Genomic DNA, 19,500 nt, shown 5'->3' on the forward strand with positions numbered 1-19,500 from the left:
TGGAGAAATACATTAACTCCAGTTGACATATCGGGAAATCGGAGTACAGAGCTGTGGCCAGGCCAGGATTTCAAACCACAGGTCCAGTTCCAGAGTCCTGCAGTTCTTTTCCTGTTCCTATCCTCGGAATCCTGGGCTTCCCTGCCTGCAATGCAGAAGATGCAGGAGACGAGGGTTTGATGCCTGGGTCAGGAAGATCCCTTGCAGGAGGAAACTGGCTACCCACTCCAGTATTCTTGCCTGGAAAATTCCATGGACCGAGGCGCCTGGCGGGCTCCAGTCCATGGGTCCATACAGTCACAAAGCGTCAGACACGACTGAGCACACACACACACACACACTCCCCCTCAGATTTTACCCCAGTATCTGGTGCTGGGTGTTAAGATCTTAAAAACAACAAAAAACGATTTTTTTTCCTTTGAATATTTTTGGGATAATACGATTCAAATCAAAATAAAGACTTGAAAGCCCCAAACGTGTCACGGAGAAGAAACGCTTTTGAGCTGTACAGCCTAAACTTAAGCCTGACCCAAGGCCAGCAAGAAAATGTTTCTTTTTATACTTGTTTTCCCCCCTCCTTTTGTGACAGTTCAGTGTTTCTGAACGCTAGGGGCTCCCGGATTCTCTGGTTTGAGAGTAACTTTTCCTTTTAGGATTTTTTTTTTTTTTTCTGGAAGGGGGTGGGGGAAAATGTGGCCTTAATTATCCTACGTCTTAGGCTGCTTAAGGAAGGGGCTGTGCTTTCAGAATCCCTTCTGAGCCAAGTAAGGAGGTCCCTCTCTTTCCCTCTCTCTTTTTTAAAAGGACCTCGTGCAATAAAAGTGCTGAAAACAAACCCTGGTGATCACAGCGGCAGCCGCGGCGGCAGCAGCAGCAGCAGAAAGAGGAGGAGGAGGAGGAAAGTTGGAGTCGCGGCAGCGCTCGGTGGTGGCTGGGCTCCGCTCAGCTCCGCTCCGCGCAGCTCCCATTCATTAAGCAACCAGGCGCGGAGGAAGGTGGCCGAGCGCCCGGGCTGCCCACTCGCTGGTTTGCGCACAGACACGCCAGCTCGCGTTGCAAGCAGCGCAGCGCTGCAGAACTTTCCCCTCGAGAAGTTGGCTCTTTTCACCCTGGACTTTCGAACGATTCAGGGTTGAGACAGGAAAAGCAGAGGAGCCCCAGGGGGAGCAGAAAGCACCACCGCCTGCCTTTGGAAGCGGGCAGCGGGGCCGCATTCTCCCGCCGCGCCCCGAGCAGCCTCGGCCGGGAGGCGACCCAGGCGTCTGGGTGTGTGGTTGCTGTCGCCGGGCGTCTTGACCAGCGCCATGCAAAACTACAAGTACGACAAGGCGATCGTCGCAGAGAGCAAGAACGGCGGCAGCCCGGCGCTCAACAACAACCCGAGGAAGGGAGGCAGCAAGCGGGTGCTGCTCATCTGCCTGGACCTCTTCTGCCTCTTCATGGGTGAGCCCGGCCCCACTGTCCCTCGGGCCCTCGGCGCCCGGCGCGCGTCCCAGCCCGACTCGGGCTGCGCACGGGGCGGCGTCTCCCGGCCGTGCCGCGCAGTCAGCCTCGGGGGCCCCTGCAGGCTTCTCGGGGAGCCTTCGCGCTGCTCTCGGCCCCGGGGTCCCCGCCCTCTCGGTTCCCGCCGCCTCCCCGGCCTGTAGAGAAGTGTTGGGAGCGCTGTAGGCTTTCGCGGGCCACTTGGACACCGAATCCTAAAAGCCGAGCTGCAGTTGGAAGCTCGGGTAGAATCCCACGAAAAGAGTGGGCTCGTCCCGTTAGGAAAGGGGAAGTCGATGGAACCGGGACCCGGAGCCGGCGTAGAGCTGGTTGGACATCCATCCAAGTAAGATGGATCTCCTGGAGCGCCGGGCTCCCGCCTGGAGAGCGCTACCTTCTCCCGGCCGAATGTAAACATTCAGCCCTTCCGCTGAGACTGCCCAGGCCTTTTCACTTGCTGCTCTCCTGCACGCCCCCCAGGGGTTGGGAGGGTGCTCTCGAGGGGCTTGATGCGTGGTGCCGACCCAGCAGTCACTTTTAAAGCGCCTACTGTGTACCAGGTGTTAGTTTTGACTGGCCCTCTCCGTGACTCGATGCAGTACGAGCGAGGAGGTCCATTTCACCAGTGAGGAAACTGAGGGACTGGGAAAACTAGCCACCGTCCTGCATTGGGACCAGCATTAATTGTACTCCCGAAAAGTTGAGGCAGTAGCTTGCTTCTGTTTTCCAAATTGTTTGGAAGTCACAGCTAGAAGGAGTATAGGGCGTGGGGTGGGAGGGTCAGGAGGATTTATGAACTGCCCCCGGGGCGAGGGGTGGCTATTGACACGAATCTACAGGAGTTCCAAGGTTGAAGTCAGCTTAGATTTTTTTTTTAAGCGAATCATGGTGAAGTGGAAAGCGTGCAGGACTTGTCATCGGAACAGGGCCACTCTGCCACTTGCTGAGTGTGCCACCTAACTGCCTCTTTGGCCTCAGTTTCCTTATCAATTGAGTCAGTGGGTTGAACTAGTTGCTCTCTGAGGCCCCTTCCTGCATTAAGAACTCGGATTTGGTCCAGGGGCTGTTCTGCCAACTCTGCTAACTGAAGAAACATCTGTGTTCCCAATTTCATTCCCTTAAAATAGAACTCCTGCACAGGAGGTTCAAGTCCCCTTTGAATTGGATTTGTGCACGCAGAGTGTGCAAACCAGAGACTTCTTGGGCTGAAGTCCCAGGTCCCTGTGTTCATGACTCTGTAGCAGGGTCCTTACTGAGGTCCATCTGACCTTGGCTTGACTGTCCATAGTGAATTTTCAGAGTCGAAGAAAGAAGAGACTCTCGGAGTTTAAATGGAAGAATGGCCTCTTTTAGGTACACGGAGACAGCTGAAGGTCAATTGTGCTCTGTGGAAGGGAAGAAAGGTGCCTGTAGTTCAGGTCGCAAATCCCATTCTCACCCCTTCATATAAATTCAACATTAAGATGTTATGTAAAGGAATTGTCACTGGGGGGCCCACCTTCCTGAAGGCAACCGACTTATGCACAGTGGGGAGATTAGTGCTTAAAGTCTCCTTGCCAAGCTATTGAATTTTTAAGAGATCCTCCCTGGTCCTGGGGGAGTACCAGGGACGCAGAAACACACTGAAGCTGTTTGCTGTAAACTTATCTGGGGCTTCCAGTCTTTACTGGTGCGGTTTGTTGGTGGAAGGGTGAACTCTTTCTAGACTGTCTGTTGCCATGTACCCTCCTATCTCCAACTTGGTGGTTAGGGAAGCAAAGCTCAGACAGTTTTGTTACCCTTCCTTCTGCTTTCCACTCGGATTTCAGAAGGCAATCCCAAGAGATGGTGTGTCTTATCAAAGGAAAAAGTGTGAAGGAATTTAAGACACACCTATCAGCTATAGTTTAGCCAGGGACACACAAATCCTAAGATACTGTTGTGCATTGAAGGTGTGAGTAAGGTGTACAGTTGTGCATTTCAGCTCTTCATCTGTCCCGAATCTCCCTATGTCCCTTCCAAAGCTAATATTCTATACCTAGCTGTTTATTAAGTTTATTTACTCTTGGCCTGTTCCAGCAAATGGTTTTGTTTACTGTAAAAAATGTTTATAAGATAATAGGATCTTTTATTTTACCGTAAGAATCACACAGCTCTGTTTTAAGGGTATATGCCTTGCCGTTAACATCATGTCAACCAAGTCATTTAAAAAGTGTCTCCCCTGTGCATAGATCAGACCACAATATCACTAATTTGATGCGTCTTGACCTCCTATAATAGGAAACACTGCAAGGTAAACATTTACTTGAGAAATTATGCAGGAGAACTCCCTTTGACTTCCAAAAGAAAATTATTAACACAACATGTGATTTTAATATTCCACACATCACAGTCCTAAAAAAATGTTTCTACTTGGTTCACTTTTTGCCTGGGACTGTCAGTCATGATTTAATTTTTATATAGTCTATTGATCATGTGGTCTGGATTACAAAGCCCTAATATATGACAAAAGACACAGTTTTCTGTTTATTCTCTCACAGGAATATACACCAAGATTCCTCTCCTTGTGTCTGGAAAAAAATAAGAGGCAATGTGCAATATACGTGTTGTTACCTTTTTGGAATGTAAAATTCTTGGTGAAACAATAGAAGTCCACTCGCCTTTGAGGATGAAAAGAATCTGGTGTCAGAGAATCACCTGTGGGAGTTTATATCTCAGAAAATAGCTATCTTTGCCAATCATTGCTTATAAAAATGGTTATGAATCTTTGCATAGTAGTTTTTCTGAAATTGATTTTGTTTTTCTTTTGGTTGCATAATATGGATGGCCTTCTGTTTTTTTTAATACAATGCTTTTGCTGTACCAGGTTACAAGAGAGCAGCAGAGACAATTCCCATGCAAGGAGGAAGGAGCATCTTTTCTATCTAAGCTCTATTAGACTCTTTGTCAAGTAAATTAGTTTATGTACTTTTCACTGCAACTGATGAAGAGACTATCTCCTTTTTATAGATGAGAAAACTGAGATTCACACAAGTCAATTTGAGTTGATCCCTAATCTTCAGCGGGCATGACTGGAGTCCATCCCCCTTCCCTCATCAGAAGAATCCTAAAACTCAGATTATTAGAAAAAGTTTAAAGCTCTGTTGGCAGAAAGCCAGGATTTCTCTGGTGATTCAGTTGGTAAAGAATCGGTCTGCAATGCAGGAGACTGGGGTTCGATCCCTGGGTTGGGAAGATCCCCTGGAGAAGAAAATGTCAACCCACTCCAGTATTCTTGAGTGGGAAATCTCATGGACAGAAGGAGCCTGGTGAGCTACAGTCTATGGGGTTGCAGAAAGCTGGACACACTGAGCAGCTAACACACACACACGCTGCCCCTCCACATTTTCCAGCTCATTATTAGCAATGAAACAGATGGATAAAGGTGGTTCAGCTCTTCTGGTCAATGATATGGTCTCATTGCCCTAAGGCATTGCTTTGATTTGGGGCGGTTCTAACACTGAGTAATTCCCAAATTTTGAGGGTGCTTTTTTACCCTATAAGACAGTGGTTCCAAAAAAAGCACAAAGAGCAGTGCATAACTGTAGTGCAAATGTGCAAATTTGGTAAATCTACGTGGAGCTTCTCTGCGTCATCTCATCTCTTCCCCGTCTCTCTCCCCAGGTATTTACTGACTGCCTCCTCCCAGCCCGTGCATTTTGATAGGGGGGCAGAGTTAGCCGGTCTAGCTTTTTGTCAAGGGCTCTGTTCAAGGGCCTTCATCCTCTGAGGTCAGTGAGCCCATCTGTGAGATGGTGATCAGAGTAGCCGCTCCATTACGTTGCCATGAGCATCAGAGGAAATATTGGATGTGAAAATTATTTGTCATCTCTCAATACTTGGGCAAATGCAAAGGATTTATAACCCAGACCCCTATATGAAGCTTTTGTGGCTGTGTTTATATGCTGTGTCTCAGAATCATAGGTAGATGAGACCATGAAACAAAAACTCAATAACAATATTATAGCAAAGACCACAAAGCATCCACGTCCAAAAGGAGAAGTTCACACTGGCCTAGCAGGTTGAAGACAGATGATTTTCATTCATTGTTGATCTAAATTTTAGCTGAGAAGGCAACCCCTAAAATTTAGCAGTATTTTGAGCCATCCCATCTTCACAGTATATTCTGATCATGCTTTAGAGAAGGTTTTTTGTTCAGAATTTTGAGCATTACTTTGCTAGCATGTGAAATGAGTGCAGTTATGCAGTAGTTTGAAGACTGTTCCTCCTTTGACTTTTGATCCTAGAAGGTGGGGTAACTGAGTTTATGGTGGGGGTGGGAGATCTCTGAAGGAACAGGTGTGAAGACTGTTCCTCCTTTGACTTTTGATCCTAGAAGGTGGGGTAACTGAGTTTATGGTGGGGGTGGGAGATCTTTGAAAGAGCAGGTGTGAAGACTGTTCCTCCTTTGACTTTGGATACTAGAAGGTGGCGTAACTGAGTTTATGGTGGAGGTGGGAGATGTTTGAAGGAGCAGGTGCTCAGGCAGATTTGGTTTGAAAGGCTTGGCTCCTGTGCCATTCCTTACCAGGAAACACGGTTAGTGAGGCAAAGAGAAAGAAACTCAAATGGGTAAAAATAGAGAATTTGGATAGTCAGCAACTATGCTAGTAACTTAGTGGTTCTAGAATGTTTTTGGACACTTCTTGATTTGCAGTTAAAAGGCTGAAACAAAATTCTAGAACTGGTTCAGTCTATGGGATAAATAAAATTATCACGTATTATTATTAAACTCTTCACTTTTAATAGTGAGAGGGAGGCAATGTGATGTAGTGAAGAGGATGGGGGACTTGGAGCCAGAAGTTCAGGTTCCAGGGTGGCCAGTGCCAGCAGCTAGTTGTGTGGTTGTGGCAAGTTAGTTTTTAATGGGTCTCAGTTTTTTCCAACAGTGAAATGACTGGTTGGGCGGGATGATGTCTAATGTCACAAGCTGCCTTGTGACCTTCCAGGACCGATTTCTAGTAGAGAGGAATGAAACTTGGATTTATGGAATGTCTACCTGGTACCTGATACTTGTGCTCTGCTTAGCTCTTGGTTGTATATTAGCCCAGGAAGTCACAAGAATAAGGGCCTAGGAATAGGAGCTCTGGTCTTGTACTGCTGTGTCGCTGTGTGCCTTTGAGAACATTCCCTTGACTTCTGTGGGCCTGATTTCTTGATTATGATCACAAAGGAAAGGGATTAAATCATCTCTCAGACCCCTTCTAGCACTAATGATTTTATGAATCTGTGCTGATAGATAACTGGTGTAGAAACCCAGAAATTGTTTCTCATGGATTATTTATCAACAGTTGAATTTTTATGTTTTTGTATCACAGAAGTATTGCTGACAATTAGCTTGAATTGGGGTTCATTCTGGAGGGATAAAGAGCATTGTCTTTTCTTAGAGTTCATCCAATATGCTGAGAACCTGGCTAGATTTTTTCCTGGCCAGATGCGTCCTTTCACCTGCTTCCTAAAATTTATAGGAATTATAGGTGAAATAGGAAGCAAGCCCAACAGGTTTTCCCTTCTATTTTTTTTTTTTTTAACTGTGCTATTAGAGTCACTAAGTATGTGTTTTTAATAATGCAGTAGACTTTGATAACTTAATCTACCACATGAACCAAAGAATTTAGAAATAGATTTTCACTTAATAACTAGTGAACCTTCCAGCCAAGAAGCATCCTGCACTGATCATAATGAGAAGGGAGCCTCCATTTCGTAGGTAAGCCCTGCTGACTCTTCCAGGACATTTGAAAACGTTTATTTCTTCATTGTCTGGATTGGCTAGTTTTTTTTTCCCCCCTCTTAGCTCTTTCATCCCTTTCTCTTGTACTTGATATATGCCATAGGGATATAGCTGCCTTTGTGGGAGACTGTTGAAGTCAGGGTTGGTGGCCTCTTCCACCTTTAGTGCTATTGATTTCCTGTCAATTTGACATTCTTTCTTTTCCACTTCCTGTGCAGTTGTTTGGGCTGGCAAGCCCTGCTGTGCATAGCATGATGTTAATAATGCCAACCCCCTGGGGCTACTTCCCAGTTTAAAAAGTTTTATTAATGGAGACTTGCTACCCTGAGTGTCAGTTTAACATGGTACACATTATTTGGGGAGTGATAACTTTCAGGATTCCTGCTGTATCAGTACTTTATAACCTCAGCTAATAAGAACACCTGTCTGGTGTGAAATACAGATTCTCAGGCTTCTTTCCAGAAGATTCAAATTCAGTATGCACTGGACCACGGCCTAGGATTCTGTGTTTCATAATAGCTTCTAGTGATTCTTATCAGGCTAAATTTGAGAATCACTGTGTTGTTTAATAGCTAGTGTCTTAATGGCGATTGAGAAAAAGCTATTGGTTTATAGAGAAGGATTAAATGTTCTGGCACTTCTTAAATTGTTAGGTTGTCTGTATTTTTTTTTTTTTTTTTTCTGTTTGTGGTCAGTACACCTGTCTTTTCCAATAAAAATGTTTAAGACACCTAGAGATGGCCATCCTAAGTGAAGTGAGTCAAAGACAAATAACATATGATATCTCTCATATGTGGAATCTAATTAAAAAAAATGATACAAATGAACTTGACAAAACAGAAACAGACCTGCAGATGTTGAAAACAAACTTATGGTTACCAAAGGGGGAACGTCCGGGCAGCAGAAGGCGGGGCAGATCAGGAGCGTGGGATGAGCCTATACATACACTATAATATGTAAGATAGATAACCAACAAGGACCTCTGTACAGCACAGGAAACTCTACTCAGTGTTCTGTGGTAACCTTTATAAGAAAAGAATCTAAAAAATGAATATGTGTATGTGTATAGCTGAATCTCTTTGCTGTATACCTGAAACTAGCACAATATTGCAAACAAACTAAACTCCAATAAAATTAAGAAAAAGATATTCAAGACTTTTAGAATTCTTTCAAAAGGAAAAATTACCACTGGGTGCTTGCCTGAAAGTCGCCTGTGATTTTTAGTGCAAGGACTTGGTGAATGTGAAAGTGTCCAACTCTATGCAACCCTATGGACTGTAGCCCACCAGGCTCCTCTGTCCATGGGATTCTCCAGCAAGAATACTGGAGTGGGTTGTCATTTCCTACTCCAGGGAATCTTCCCCATCCAGGGCTTGGTGGTGTCTCCTAGTTGCTGAGAATCTGGGATTTTTACTTAAACTGAGTTCTCTGTAGTATACTTATTGAAGGCCAAGTAACCACTTTGGATAAATGAAGTGTAAACTCTATAAATATTTTCTTTTGAGACATTGAAGTTTGTTGTGTGTGAGTAAAAAGTAAAATGAATGAATTAGATTTCTAAAGAGAGCCTTTAAAAAATCAAAGTTAGCTTGGCAGAGTACTGCAGGAACAGTACAAGCTTTGGATTCACCCAGAGCTGGGTTCAAATCCTGACAGAATGTCCTCTACACATGTGACTTGGGCAAAAACTGTTTAATCTTTCAGGCCTCAGTTTCCTCATCTGTAAAATATAAAAGCAAACCTCATGACACTCATGTATGGTACAGCGTAGATGATATCATAAATCTGAAACTACTTGGAAAAGTTTCAAAGCACTAAGTCATTATTGGGTAGTATGTGGCTATTATTATTCATAGTAATAACATTTTCCTTTCCTCCCCACTGTTCTTACTCCTCAATGGTTCTATGAAATCTTCTTTAATGTTTTGGTTGCAAAGTTGCCTGAAATATATCAGGGGAAACAATTGTGAAGAGAGTCTAAGAAAAAGCCAGACAGGGAATACAAATGTTTTCCATTAGCCAGAGGAGAGCAGTGGCAGTTTTGGGGAAAGTCAGTGTGTGGGAACCTCAAAGAGCCTTTGGTGGTTACTTTCTTCTCCTCTGGAAGTGACATGGCCATATCACTTTAAGGGAAAGACAGATACACCTTAGGAAAGCTGGGAGGAAGTTTGGACAAAGGGCCTGTTTTAGGGTCAACTCTTTTATGTGTCTTTTGAAAGCCCAGGGGAAAAAAATCTAACTAAAAAGAGCAGCCATGTTTGAAAATAATCGAAATGCTTGTCATCCAGGGCATTCTCCATGTCTCTTGAGGAAGGGAATAACTGTGATAGTGATTGTATTTATTGTATGCCAACCATGTGCTATAGATATTTGATCCGTTTAGAGAGGAGGAAACTGCAGTTCAGAGAGGTTAAGTAACTTGAACAAGAGCACCCAGCTAGTAGGAGTCACTAAATTTTCCAGAACTCTTGTCAGCTTACCTTGCTGCCCACTTTCCAACGCAGTTTATGCCATGAAGGCTCTCTCTTTCTATTCCATTCCATTTCATTTATGTCCATGTTATTGGGTCCACATATGTACAAATGTGTTCTGTAGGGCCAATATAGCTTCTATTTTATGTCTTAGTTCTTCGACTGGAAGGCCTGTGGGATCTTATCTCCCCAACCAAGGATTGAACCTGTACCCTCTGCAATGGGAGGCAAAGTCGTAATCACTGGACCACTAGGGAAGTCCCAATATAGGACACAAATATGAGTCTTAATGCAAGGATCATATCGGGCAGTAAAGGGCACAGAGTTATATAGAGATAGCTGCGCAACAGCTTGGTGTGTGCTGACAAGCCTCTCTGGACATAAAGAAAATTCCATCGGAGCAATTTTTCAGTGCCTAGATTTGTGGACACTTTAGAATTTGAAAGTACCTTGAGGATTTCATTATCAGCAATACTGAGATCATTTTTCTATCTCAGTCAGAAAAATAGGCCTCTTTGAACAGGGGACAGGTAGGAGATCTGAGGAGGAAGCACAGGCTTTGGAGACAGACAGGTGGGAGTTTGCTTGTGGTTATAAGCTGTACACCCTTGGGCACGTTGTGACTGTCTCCGAGGTCTCTGTTTCCTCACCTGTGAAATGGGATAGCATGCACTGTGGACCTGTGAGGTGATGCCTGGTATAGTGCATGGCGCTGGCACTCCCCAGCTGCTGTTGTCATTGTCACCACGTCCTAGTCAGTGCTCTTCACATAGGAAGACGTGGAGGCTAGGACTGGTTAGTAGTTGTCCAGTGACGAAGGAGCAGGGCCTAGAACCAGTGCCTTCTTACCATTTTGCTTTTCCGGTGTGTCCTTGTCAGTTTGAAACTTGATATCGTATATGAGGTAGCTCTCCAGAGAGCTCTATTCTCATTTTTCTCTTGCCTGGGTCAATTAAAAGAGGAACAAGACAAACAGGTTTAACTTTTAATCCAAATCAGAGGATGATAGCTGAGTGAGGCTAGAGACACGTGGTGCAGATTTGATGGACTAGGCAGTTTTTTTTCATATATCGCTTTTCTTCAAACTGGCCCTTGTTCTAGAAACTGCTTATTACCAAAGAGCACTGCTGACTGATTTGAACTTGAACAGGCACCGTCTTTTTCAAATGACCTGTCTCAGGAAAGGAGAAAGAGAAGCCAATGTTTTCAAAGTGTTTGCTTTTGACTGAGGAGGAAACTGAGTCTCAGATGAAGTAATCTCCTCAAGGCCATGCATGAGCTGGTGGTCCCCATATTCAAAAGAAGGCTAGGTCAGTTTGTCTGACATCCTGGTGAAACTATTCTTCCCTTAAGTCCAAGTTAGATTATAAATGATGATCTGCATTAAAATTCCCAAATTTAAAACAAACTGAACCAAACAACACACATAAGATCCAACTGGCGACTTATGAAAGGAACTTGATGATTTCTGTGTGCTTTTAAACTATACATTGCAATCAGAGTATTGGTGGGAAGTGTGTTTTTGAGGTTTGTCACAAATTAACAAAATTATATGCCTAGAGAGTTTTGCAGAGAAACGCAAATCAGTGTAAGCGCCTTGTCATAATAAGCAGTATGCTTTGGTTCCTGTTTATGTGTCTTTAAAGCACATAATACACATGATTATTGACATGAAGGAAGCTGTTCTCATTGATGGTTTCTTTATATCTGGCCTCCAAATTAGTTTGTGGCATCAATCTGTATAATTTCTAGAGAATCTATTTAATTTTTATGTTTATACCTTTCAAGTATGTCTTATCTTCTGCAGTTGTTTCCTGAGCATCCACTATGTGTAACCCCCCTCAGTCCCTTCTTCCCCTCGGTTTGGGTCGGGAGGTAGGGTTCCTTGCACTTCAAAAATTCCCAGATTGGAAATGGGTACAGACTTTTTAATAATTTCACACATTTAGTCCCACTGACTTGGGAGTGGTAAGGGAGGGGCTATAGCTGCATAAGGAAAAGCAATGAATTTGCCTGAGGGCATGGAGCTGGGTCTTGCTAGAGAAATAATAGCCCACATTATACAGAGTAGAGAAGTAAATGGCAACCCACTCCAGTATTCTTGCCTGGAAATCCCATGGATGGAGGAGACTGGTGGGCTAGAGTCCATGGGGTTGCAGAATTGGACATAGCTGAGTGACTGAGTACATATAGAGTGGGAGAGAGTAGCAGGGGAAGCATCAGATGCTGAGACTTGGAAACAGGATCATGTTTGGGAAGGGTGAGTGGTTGCAGGATGGAATGTAAGTGGTGTATATTTGCATTAAATTGGGGGGATAGAAGATGTTGGGGATGAGGCTGGAGAGATGATTAGGAGCCAGATTAAAAAGGAGAGTTATAAATGGCAGGCTGCTAAGGACTTGAACTTTATTTTGGAGGACCAGCGAATGAAGTTGTATTTTTGTTTTCATTTTTCTTTTTATTGTGGAATATTTTATATAGAAACCAGATTCAGTATAGGGTAACTCCATGTTTAACTTTTTAAGGACCTGCCAAACTGCTTTTCCATAGCAGCTGCATCATTTTAGAAGTGTTGTAAGGTTAGTTAAAATGTGTAAGGAAAAAAAATTGCAAAAGTTTTACAGGCAACCTTTGGAATTAACATATTCATGAACAATTTTTAAGAGGAGGTAAATCTACTCTGATTTTTGTTTGAGATCTTTGGATTTGAGGAGAGGGAAACTGCAGGCAGAGGAGGGAGATCAATTGAGAGACAGATGAATCTGAGTTACTGGGGACAGAGAGGAGAAGGATGGGTGAAGAAGGAGATTAAAGGAAATTGGGGAGGGGTAAGGTGGAGAGGATGGGAGGTAGGTGGTGGGGTTCCTGATCTCCTGGTTGGGAGCCTCTGAACCATGGTAATGCCCCTCCCTCCACATTTTAAATGCAGTGTTTGTAGAAGACTTATGAAGCCCCTATTATAATAGGATTAGTAAATACTTCTTTATATTCATAATCTTATTAAAAAGATGAGGCTATAAGTTTTATATATATATATATATATTTAAATTTTATTTATTTATTTGCTCTGTAATCTTTAAATTTCTCAAATGCCCCTTAAAATAAATGGGCCATTAGAAATCCTCTTGGTTTAGGGAAACAGTTTTCCATGGGTTATATGGTATTTTTAAAAGTTTTACTGAGACCCAATTTATATACCATAACATTAATTCATTTAAAGTGTTCAATTCACTGGTTTTTAGTATATATTCACAGAGTTAAGAAACCATTACCATAATAAATTTTAGAAATTTTTTTTTTATCACTGCAACAAGAAACAAAACTGTACCTGTTAGCTGTCATTCAACATTTACCCTCCTCCTTCCCCATCCCATAGCAACTGCTGATCAACTTTCTATTTCTTTGCCTTTCACTCAGCATACTAGGAGAAGGCAATGGCACCCCACTCCAGTACTCTTGCCTGGAAAATCCCGTGGACAGAGGAGCCTGGTAGGCTGCAGTCCATGGGGTCGCAAAGAGTCGGACACGACTGAGCGACTTCACTTTCACTTTTCACTTTCATGCATTGGAGAAGGAAATGGTAACCCACTCCAGTGTTCTTGCCTGGAGAATCCCAGGGACGGGGGAGCCTGGTGGGATGCCGTCTCTGGGGTCACACAGAGTCGGACACGACTGAAGTGACTTAGCAGCAGCAGCAGCAGCAGCATGATATTTTCAAGGTTCATCCATATAGTAGCATGTATGTTCAGCTTGTATCAGTACTTCATCTACTTTTATTGCCAAGTAATATTCCATTATATGGACATACCGCATTTGGTTTATACATCTATTGGTTGCTAGAGCATTGGGTTATTTACCCTTTTTGGGTCTTATGAATAGTGCTGTTATAAACATTCATATACAGATTTTTGTATAGACACAGAATTTCAATACTCATGGGTATATTTACCTGGGAATAGATATGCAGAATGATATGGTAACTCTATGTTTAACTTTCTGAGGAACTGCCAAACTATTTTCCATAGTGGCTGTACCATTTTATCAATAGAGGTGTCTTAAAATTAATTAAGATATATATGGGAAAAATGCAAACATTTTACTGAAGACTTTTGGAATTAACATATTTATGAAAACACTATAGTGTTGCTTTGTTTGTCAGAGAATTTTTCACAAAGAAAATTTTCAACCAGTTTAGCAGTGTCACTGGGTTTAAGACGAGTGAATGGAGAATAATAAAACTGCTTGAGGAATAGCTTGGTGGTCAGCTAGACCCAGTCACCTGCTGAGTGACATACTTCCAGAAACTAGAGTGTGACAAGCAGATTCCTGCTTCAGTAAAATGAAAAGCAGCCTTGGATCTTCAGAGTACCCTGAAAACAGTTAAAAGTACAAATATTGAAATCTATATATTCCTTAGATTTGCTTTATGATATTTTTAAGACCATGAAATAGAACTGTAGATCCTGATAAGACTGATTTCTTTTTTCCCATCCTTTCCCCACTGGAGATACAGCTGTATACGTGATTGCCTCTCAGAAACTAAAATTACCGTCCGTTTTTTAGGTTTATGTGCTGGACACTGGGTGATATTAGAGTATAAGACACAAGAACAAATCTTTAGAAATTGGTTGGAACTGAAAATTACAGTGCAGATTAAGCTATAAGTTAATGAAAAATTAGGCCACATACAATTCAAGAGGGTGAGGAAAAGACACTCAACCTTGAATATTAGGAACTTTAGATGATATTTCACTTATCTTTTCAATCACAGAATAATGTAGATGTCAATAACTGGTTTTGCAACTCAGAGAGGGTAAATGATTTGCCCAAGTTCACACAACTAATACGTGTTAGGTCTGGGGTTTGGACTCAGGCCTGACTAAATAATGACAGTTGCCAACATTTACCAAGTACAAGTATGTACCTCTCACTGGGCTATACAGGGTGCAGGCATTCTCTTATTTAATCCTCACAATATGCCTATGAAGTCTTTATTACTATTATCTGCATTCACAAAATTGAGATTCAGAGATATTAGAAATAACTTAACAAAAGTTACGAGCAAGTGAGTTTGAGTTGGGGTCAGACCTGAGAAGTCCATCTCATGAGGCCATTCTTAAACAATAGGCTCTCCTGCTTTTGTTCTGTTTCTGAAGCTCAAGTTTTCTGCACTGTTCCCTGCCAACTTTCACGTCAGTAACACATGAAGACTTGTCCAAAATGAATTAGTCTTGTGATCCTTACCGTGGGTTCTCTGGGCCCATCAAGGTCTACTAGGGCAATCACAGGGCATCTCGTGCGCTTTTCAGAACTTCAGAAATATCTAACATGTACTGTTCATTTTTCAATGATTAACTTGCCTAGGTTAACTGAGAGCATCGGCCTCTGCCCGGACTGGTCAAAGCGCCGGCTTTCTGTGCTTGTGATTTGAGTGTGGAATGACACCTGGCAGATCACTCTGGTCTTGCTGGTTATTTCCACTCATTAGGAGATGTGATCAGCACTTCCCGTGCTTTGATTAACAGAAGCAAACAAATGACTTACATGTAGTTTACCTGGTAAATAAAGATGTCATAGAGAGTCATGGAAGAACGGCAAGGGATCTTTGGTGGTGAAAATGTTGAACATTCTAGAATGGACAGGCAGCTCTGTGGATAGTGGACAATGATTAAATGCCTAATGTCTTCTTTTGAAGCAGCCGCTTGTATTGCTAGCAATGGAAGGAACTTCTGGCAGGCTGAGATTTTAAAATATTTCCAAAGGTAGTCCTCCCTTAATCTGCTGTTTCCTTTTCCATGTTTTCAGTTACCCTTGCTCTGAAAATATTAAGTGGAAAATTCCAGAAATAACTCAAAAATTTCAACTTGCACACAGTTTGAGTAGTAGGATCAAATCTCTCACCAGGACCCCCAGCTGTCAACATGGGCTGCTACTGACCTCCAGCCATCCATGTTGCTATGTCTTGATGACCCACAATCACCCGATGCCGATGGTCCTGCTCCTGACGTAAGATCAGAAGGTCAATAGTAGCTTAATACTGTATCGAACTTTATCTTATCATGTAGGTATTGTATCATCTTACATCATTGCCAGAAAAAGGGTGGCTACAGTACAAGCAGATATTTTGAAAGAGAGAGACCACATTCACATAACTTTTATTGTAGTATATTATCATAATTGTTCTATTTTATTCTTTGTGATTGTTTTTAATTTCTTCCTGTGCAAAATTTATAAATTAAAACTTTCTCATAGCAAGGGTATGTACATACAGGAAAATTCTTAGTACTTATATTATTCAGTACTGTTCACAGTTTCAGGGACCCACTGGAACGTGCTAAGTCTCTTCAGTCATGTCTGACTCTTTGTGACCCTATGGACTGTAGCCCACCAGGCTCCTCTGTCCATGGGATTCTCTAGGCAAGAATACTGGAGTGGGTTGCTATGCCCTTCTCCAGGGGATCTTCCCAACCCAGGGATTGAACCCAGGCCTCCTGTATCGCAAGCAGATTCTTTACCATCTGAGCCACCAGGGAAGCCCCAGAGGTCTCAGAAGTCTCCCCCCAAAATAGGAAGGCTACTGTACTGGAATCTTGTGTTTAGCAGGCTTCTCATTTAAATCTGTTTGAAGAGAGTGGCTCCAATGACACAGAAGGAGGGATGATGGTCCCACTCTTTGGATGGTCTGTGCTGTAGGCATGGTGTGAATGCAGACTTCTCTGGGGCTGGCTGGGAAATTAAAGTATACTTCTTGGGTCAAAGCATTCAAAATACAGAGCTTTAAATCTCAGGGGAAAATAAGCCCTCTTGATTTTAGGTTTAATTTTCCAAAGGCCAACTGATAGAGTTGAAGAACCTTTAATTATAATTTTGCTTTAAATTGGTTGTTTGTAGCTGTATTGGCCTCAGCTGTGAAATCCAAACATTTATCATTAATTAATAATACCTTTCACTGAATAGTGCTACCAAACGATAATGTGTGCATTAGATAATTTGCATGTAAATATTCTTTCTTGCCTCAGTTCATTTTTCTCAGTCTAGCTCTTAAGCTCCCCAGCCCTGAAAAGCCCCTAGAAAAATATACCCAAACCACCCTACTGAGGAGGTCATTTTCCAGATGTCAACATGAAAAAGGCTGGGAAAGGAACATTTTTGAACCCTTCCACTATAGTCGAGCACATTCCCATTTCTCATCAAAGTCTACAACGGTGAATGGAAGATACTACTGTAACTGATTTTACAGATGTGGCAGTTGCCTTTGGGAAAGGTCGAGGAGCTTGTTGGGTATCCTGTATCTAGAAAATGGTGGAATGCCTGGGATAGGAACCAACCAACACCTGTGTGGACTCTTTCCTCCCATGGTGAAGACTGGCACTAAAATTTGCACTGGCTGCTATTTTCAATTATAAGCATATGGAGAGCCAGCAAGCCAACCAGAAAGTTTCAAAGTGAAATGACCAGGCCTTGTGAGGTGTTCAAGTGTTATTTGGGGGTTAAAGCATTTTGCCCATTTTACTATTGTTTGTTTCTTTGTAAATTCCTGGAAGATAGAGGTTAGACTCAAAAACCTCTGGGCTGGAAGTGGGAAGGGCATGAACTAAAGAACATCTGTCTCCATTGCAGGCAGTCATGCAAGGGGCTGGTTAACCTGCTTGAATTTCACAGCAACCTATGGAGGAGGGTGTCGGAGTTCACTTCAGTTTTCTCAGCACCTGGTTAGCCCTACCTGTCTCAACTCTTTTTGGTGGGTGGTATATTAATAATTCAGCCAGTTCATCACTAGGGGAGATGGTTTACTGAGACTCCAGGGGAACTGCTTTGCTAGGATCTACTTGGAGCTGGTAGCTTGGACCATGTATCCATTTTGATTCAAACTATGTCACAGAGCTTCCCAACTCCAGTTCTGCAGAACTTGAGATGAGATGAGATGAATACTTTGCCGATTTTATACAGGAAGGGAATGACTTCTTTTCATGCAGAGGGATAGCAACCTCAGATGATATTGTTAATTCTTCTTATTGGTCTTCTGCAAAGGAGTTTTTTTAAAAGGCCGAGAAATGCAACATTTTGAGTGCAGCAGCTTACACTTGGGTTAGAGGCTCTGTGTATTTCCCAGGCTATTGTAGGGCTCCTATTCAGCTGGGATTTGAATGGAGTGTGATTTGCATAAGAGCAAGTGTATAAAGTAGGTCTTTTTTCCCCTTTCCTCAAAGAAGTTTTGTGGCATTTCTTTTTCTGACAGAGTTGGCATGAAGCTTTGACAAACACAGAGCCATGGAAAAGTTAAACAGGACTGAGAGCAAGCCCATTTTGTACAGATCCTTCACTCTTAGAATGCAGAGCAGCTGGCAGGAGGCAGCTCAGATCATAGGAGTCATGGCAGGGGCTGTTCGTCTGCTGTGAACTGGTGATGAATGGGAAGCGTTCACAGGACCAAGGGGAAAATGGATCATTGCCTATTTACCATTCTTTGTGGTTGGGGAACTACAGATGAGAACATTCCTGGACTCAGCTGGCTATCTTATCTGTCCTTCAGTATTTATTGAGATAAATACAAAGAGATAACAAAGAAATACTAAAAGGCGGATCCTGCCCTCAAGCGGTAGGTAAGAAGATGGGAAGGGAGACACACATTCATTCCTGGGGAAAACATGACCAGGTGTCTTGAGCTGATCCTTAAATGAAAGTTTAAAAACAGGAGGTCTACGAGGCAGCTCCATGCTGATCCTGGGCTGTGTTCCCAACTTTGCTGTATTAGTTGGGTGATAGAATGGAGATGATGATTTATTCCTTGCCTACTTCATGAAGCTCTTGAGACCAAGAGTATGGTATCATGTTTATATAAGGAAAATGCTTTGAAACTGTAAAGTCATATTTGTACAATGAATATAAATGTATGTGCATGTGGCTTCCCTGGTGGCTCAGACAGGGAGACCTGGGTTCAGTCCCTGGGTTGGGAAGATCCCCTGGAAAAGGAAATGGCAACCCATAGTCTGAATCTGCTGTCCTCTGTTCTCCCTGTTTCTATCCCATTTTATCTTTAATTTAAAAAATATTTATTTATTTGGCTGTGCCAGATCTTACTTGCACCATATGGGATCTACTTTCCCGATCAGGGATCAAACCTGTACCCTCTGCGTTGGGAGTGCAGTCTTGGCCACTGAAGCAGGGAAGTCCCTATTCCATTTTAAATGAATTTCTTCATACACCTAGATCTGAAAACATTCCTTTACAGGTTTTATTTCTAGGGGGATAGGCTCTCCCATATATTATTTATGCATTAACTATATAGGAATAATTTATCAAAACTGCAATTTTAATCACATAGGTCCTTCTCTTCAGGATTTTTTTGACCCCCCCCCCCCGCAGCCCCCACCCCACCGCCCTGGTTGACTATACTAAGACTTCTTAGTATATTTGAGGCTCTTTAGAATCTGGCCCCAACCAACCTGCTAGTCCCTTTCTTCCCATCCTCCCACTTTGTGCCTTTGCCCAGATGTTTCCATTCTGTGACTGCTCCAGAAACTTTCCCACCAAATCATTTGTTTGTTCCATATATGTTATTCACCTCTTTTAATCAATTCAAGTGCCACCCAGTCTGTGAAGCCCTTTCTAATTTCCTCTGGGCAGAATTTTTCTTTAGGCGATCATAGCACTTTGTATTGACCTTTCTTATGTCAAAATTTTTGGCTTGTTTTATAGTTTGGTACAGGTCTGTCTTAAAAGACTATGACTCCCTTGTATAGAACAAATGCTTGAAAATTTTTAATAAAGTCAACACATTGAAGAAAGTATCAATAA

General features: G+C 42.7%; 1 protein-coding gene across 2 annotated transcripts in view; it reads left to right on the plus strand.

Annotated features, from left to right (window-relative positions):
* Positions 1–735: 735 nt before the first annotated feature.
* The window catches only part of PLPP3 (phospholipid phosphatase 3), an 89,362-nt gene continuing 70,597 nt past the window's right edge, over positions 736–19,500 (plus strand). Inside the window, exon 1 of one of the 2 annotated variants that reach the window (XM_027537130.1) lies at positions 736–1,443. In XM_027537130.1, coding sequence (XP_027392931.1) covers positions 1,305–1,443 — 139 coding nt within the window. In that variant the 5' untranslated portion in view covers positions 736–1,304. The remainder of the gene's footprint in view (positions 1,444–19,500) is intronic. The other variant, XM_027537129.1, reaches the window with a different exon arrangement.

Source organism: Bos indicus x Bos taurus, chromosome 3, assembly GCF_003369695.1.
Source record: "Bos indicus x Bos taurus breed Angus x Brahman F1 hybrid chromosome 3, Bos_hybrid_MaternalHap_v2.0, whole genome shotgun sequence".
NCBI classification, from domain to species: domain Eukaryota; kingdom Metazoa; phylum Chordata; class Mammalia; order Artiodactyla; family Bovidae; genus Bos; species Bos indicus x Bos taurus.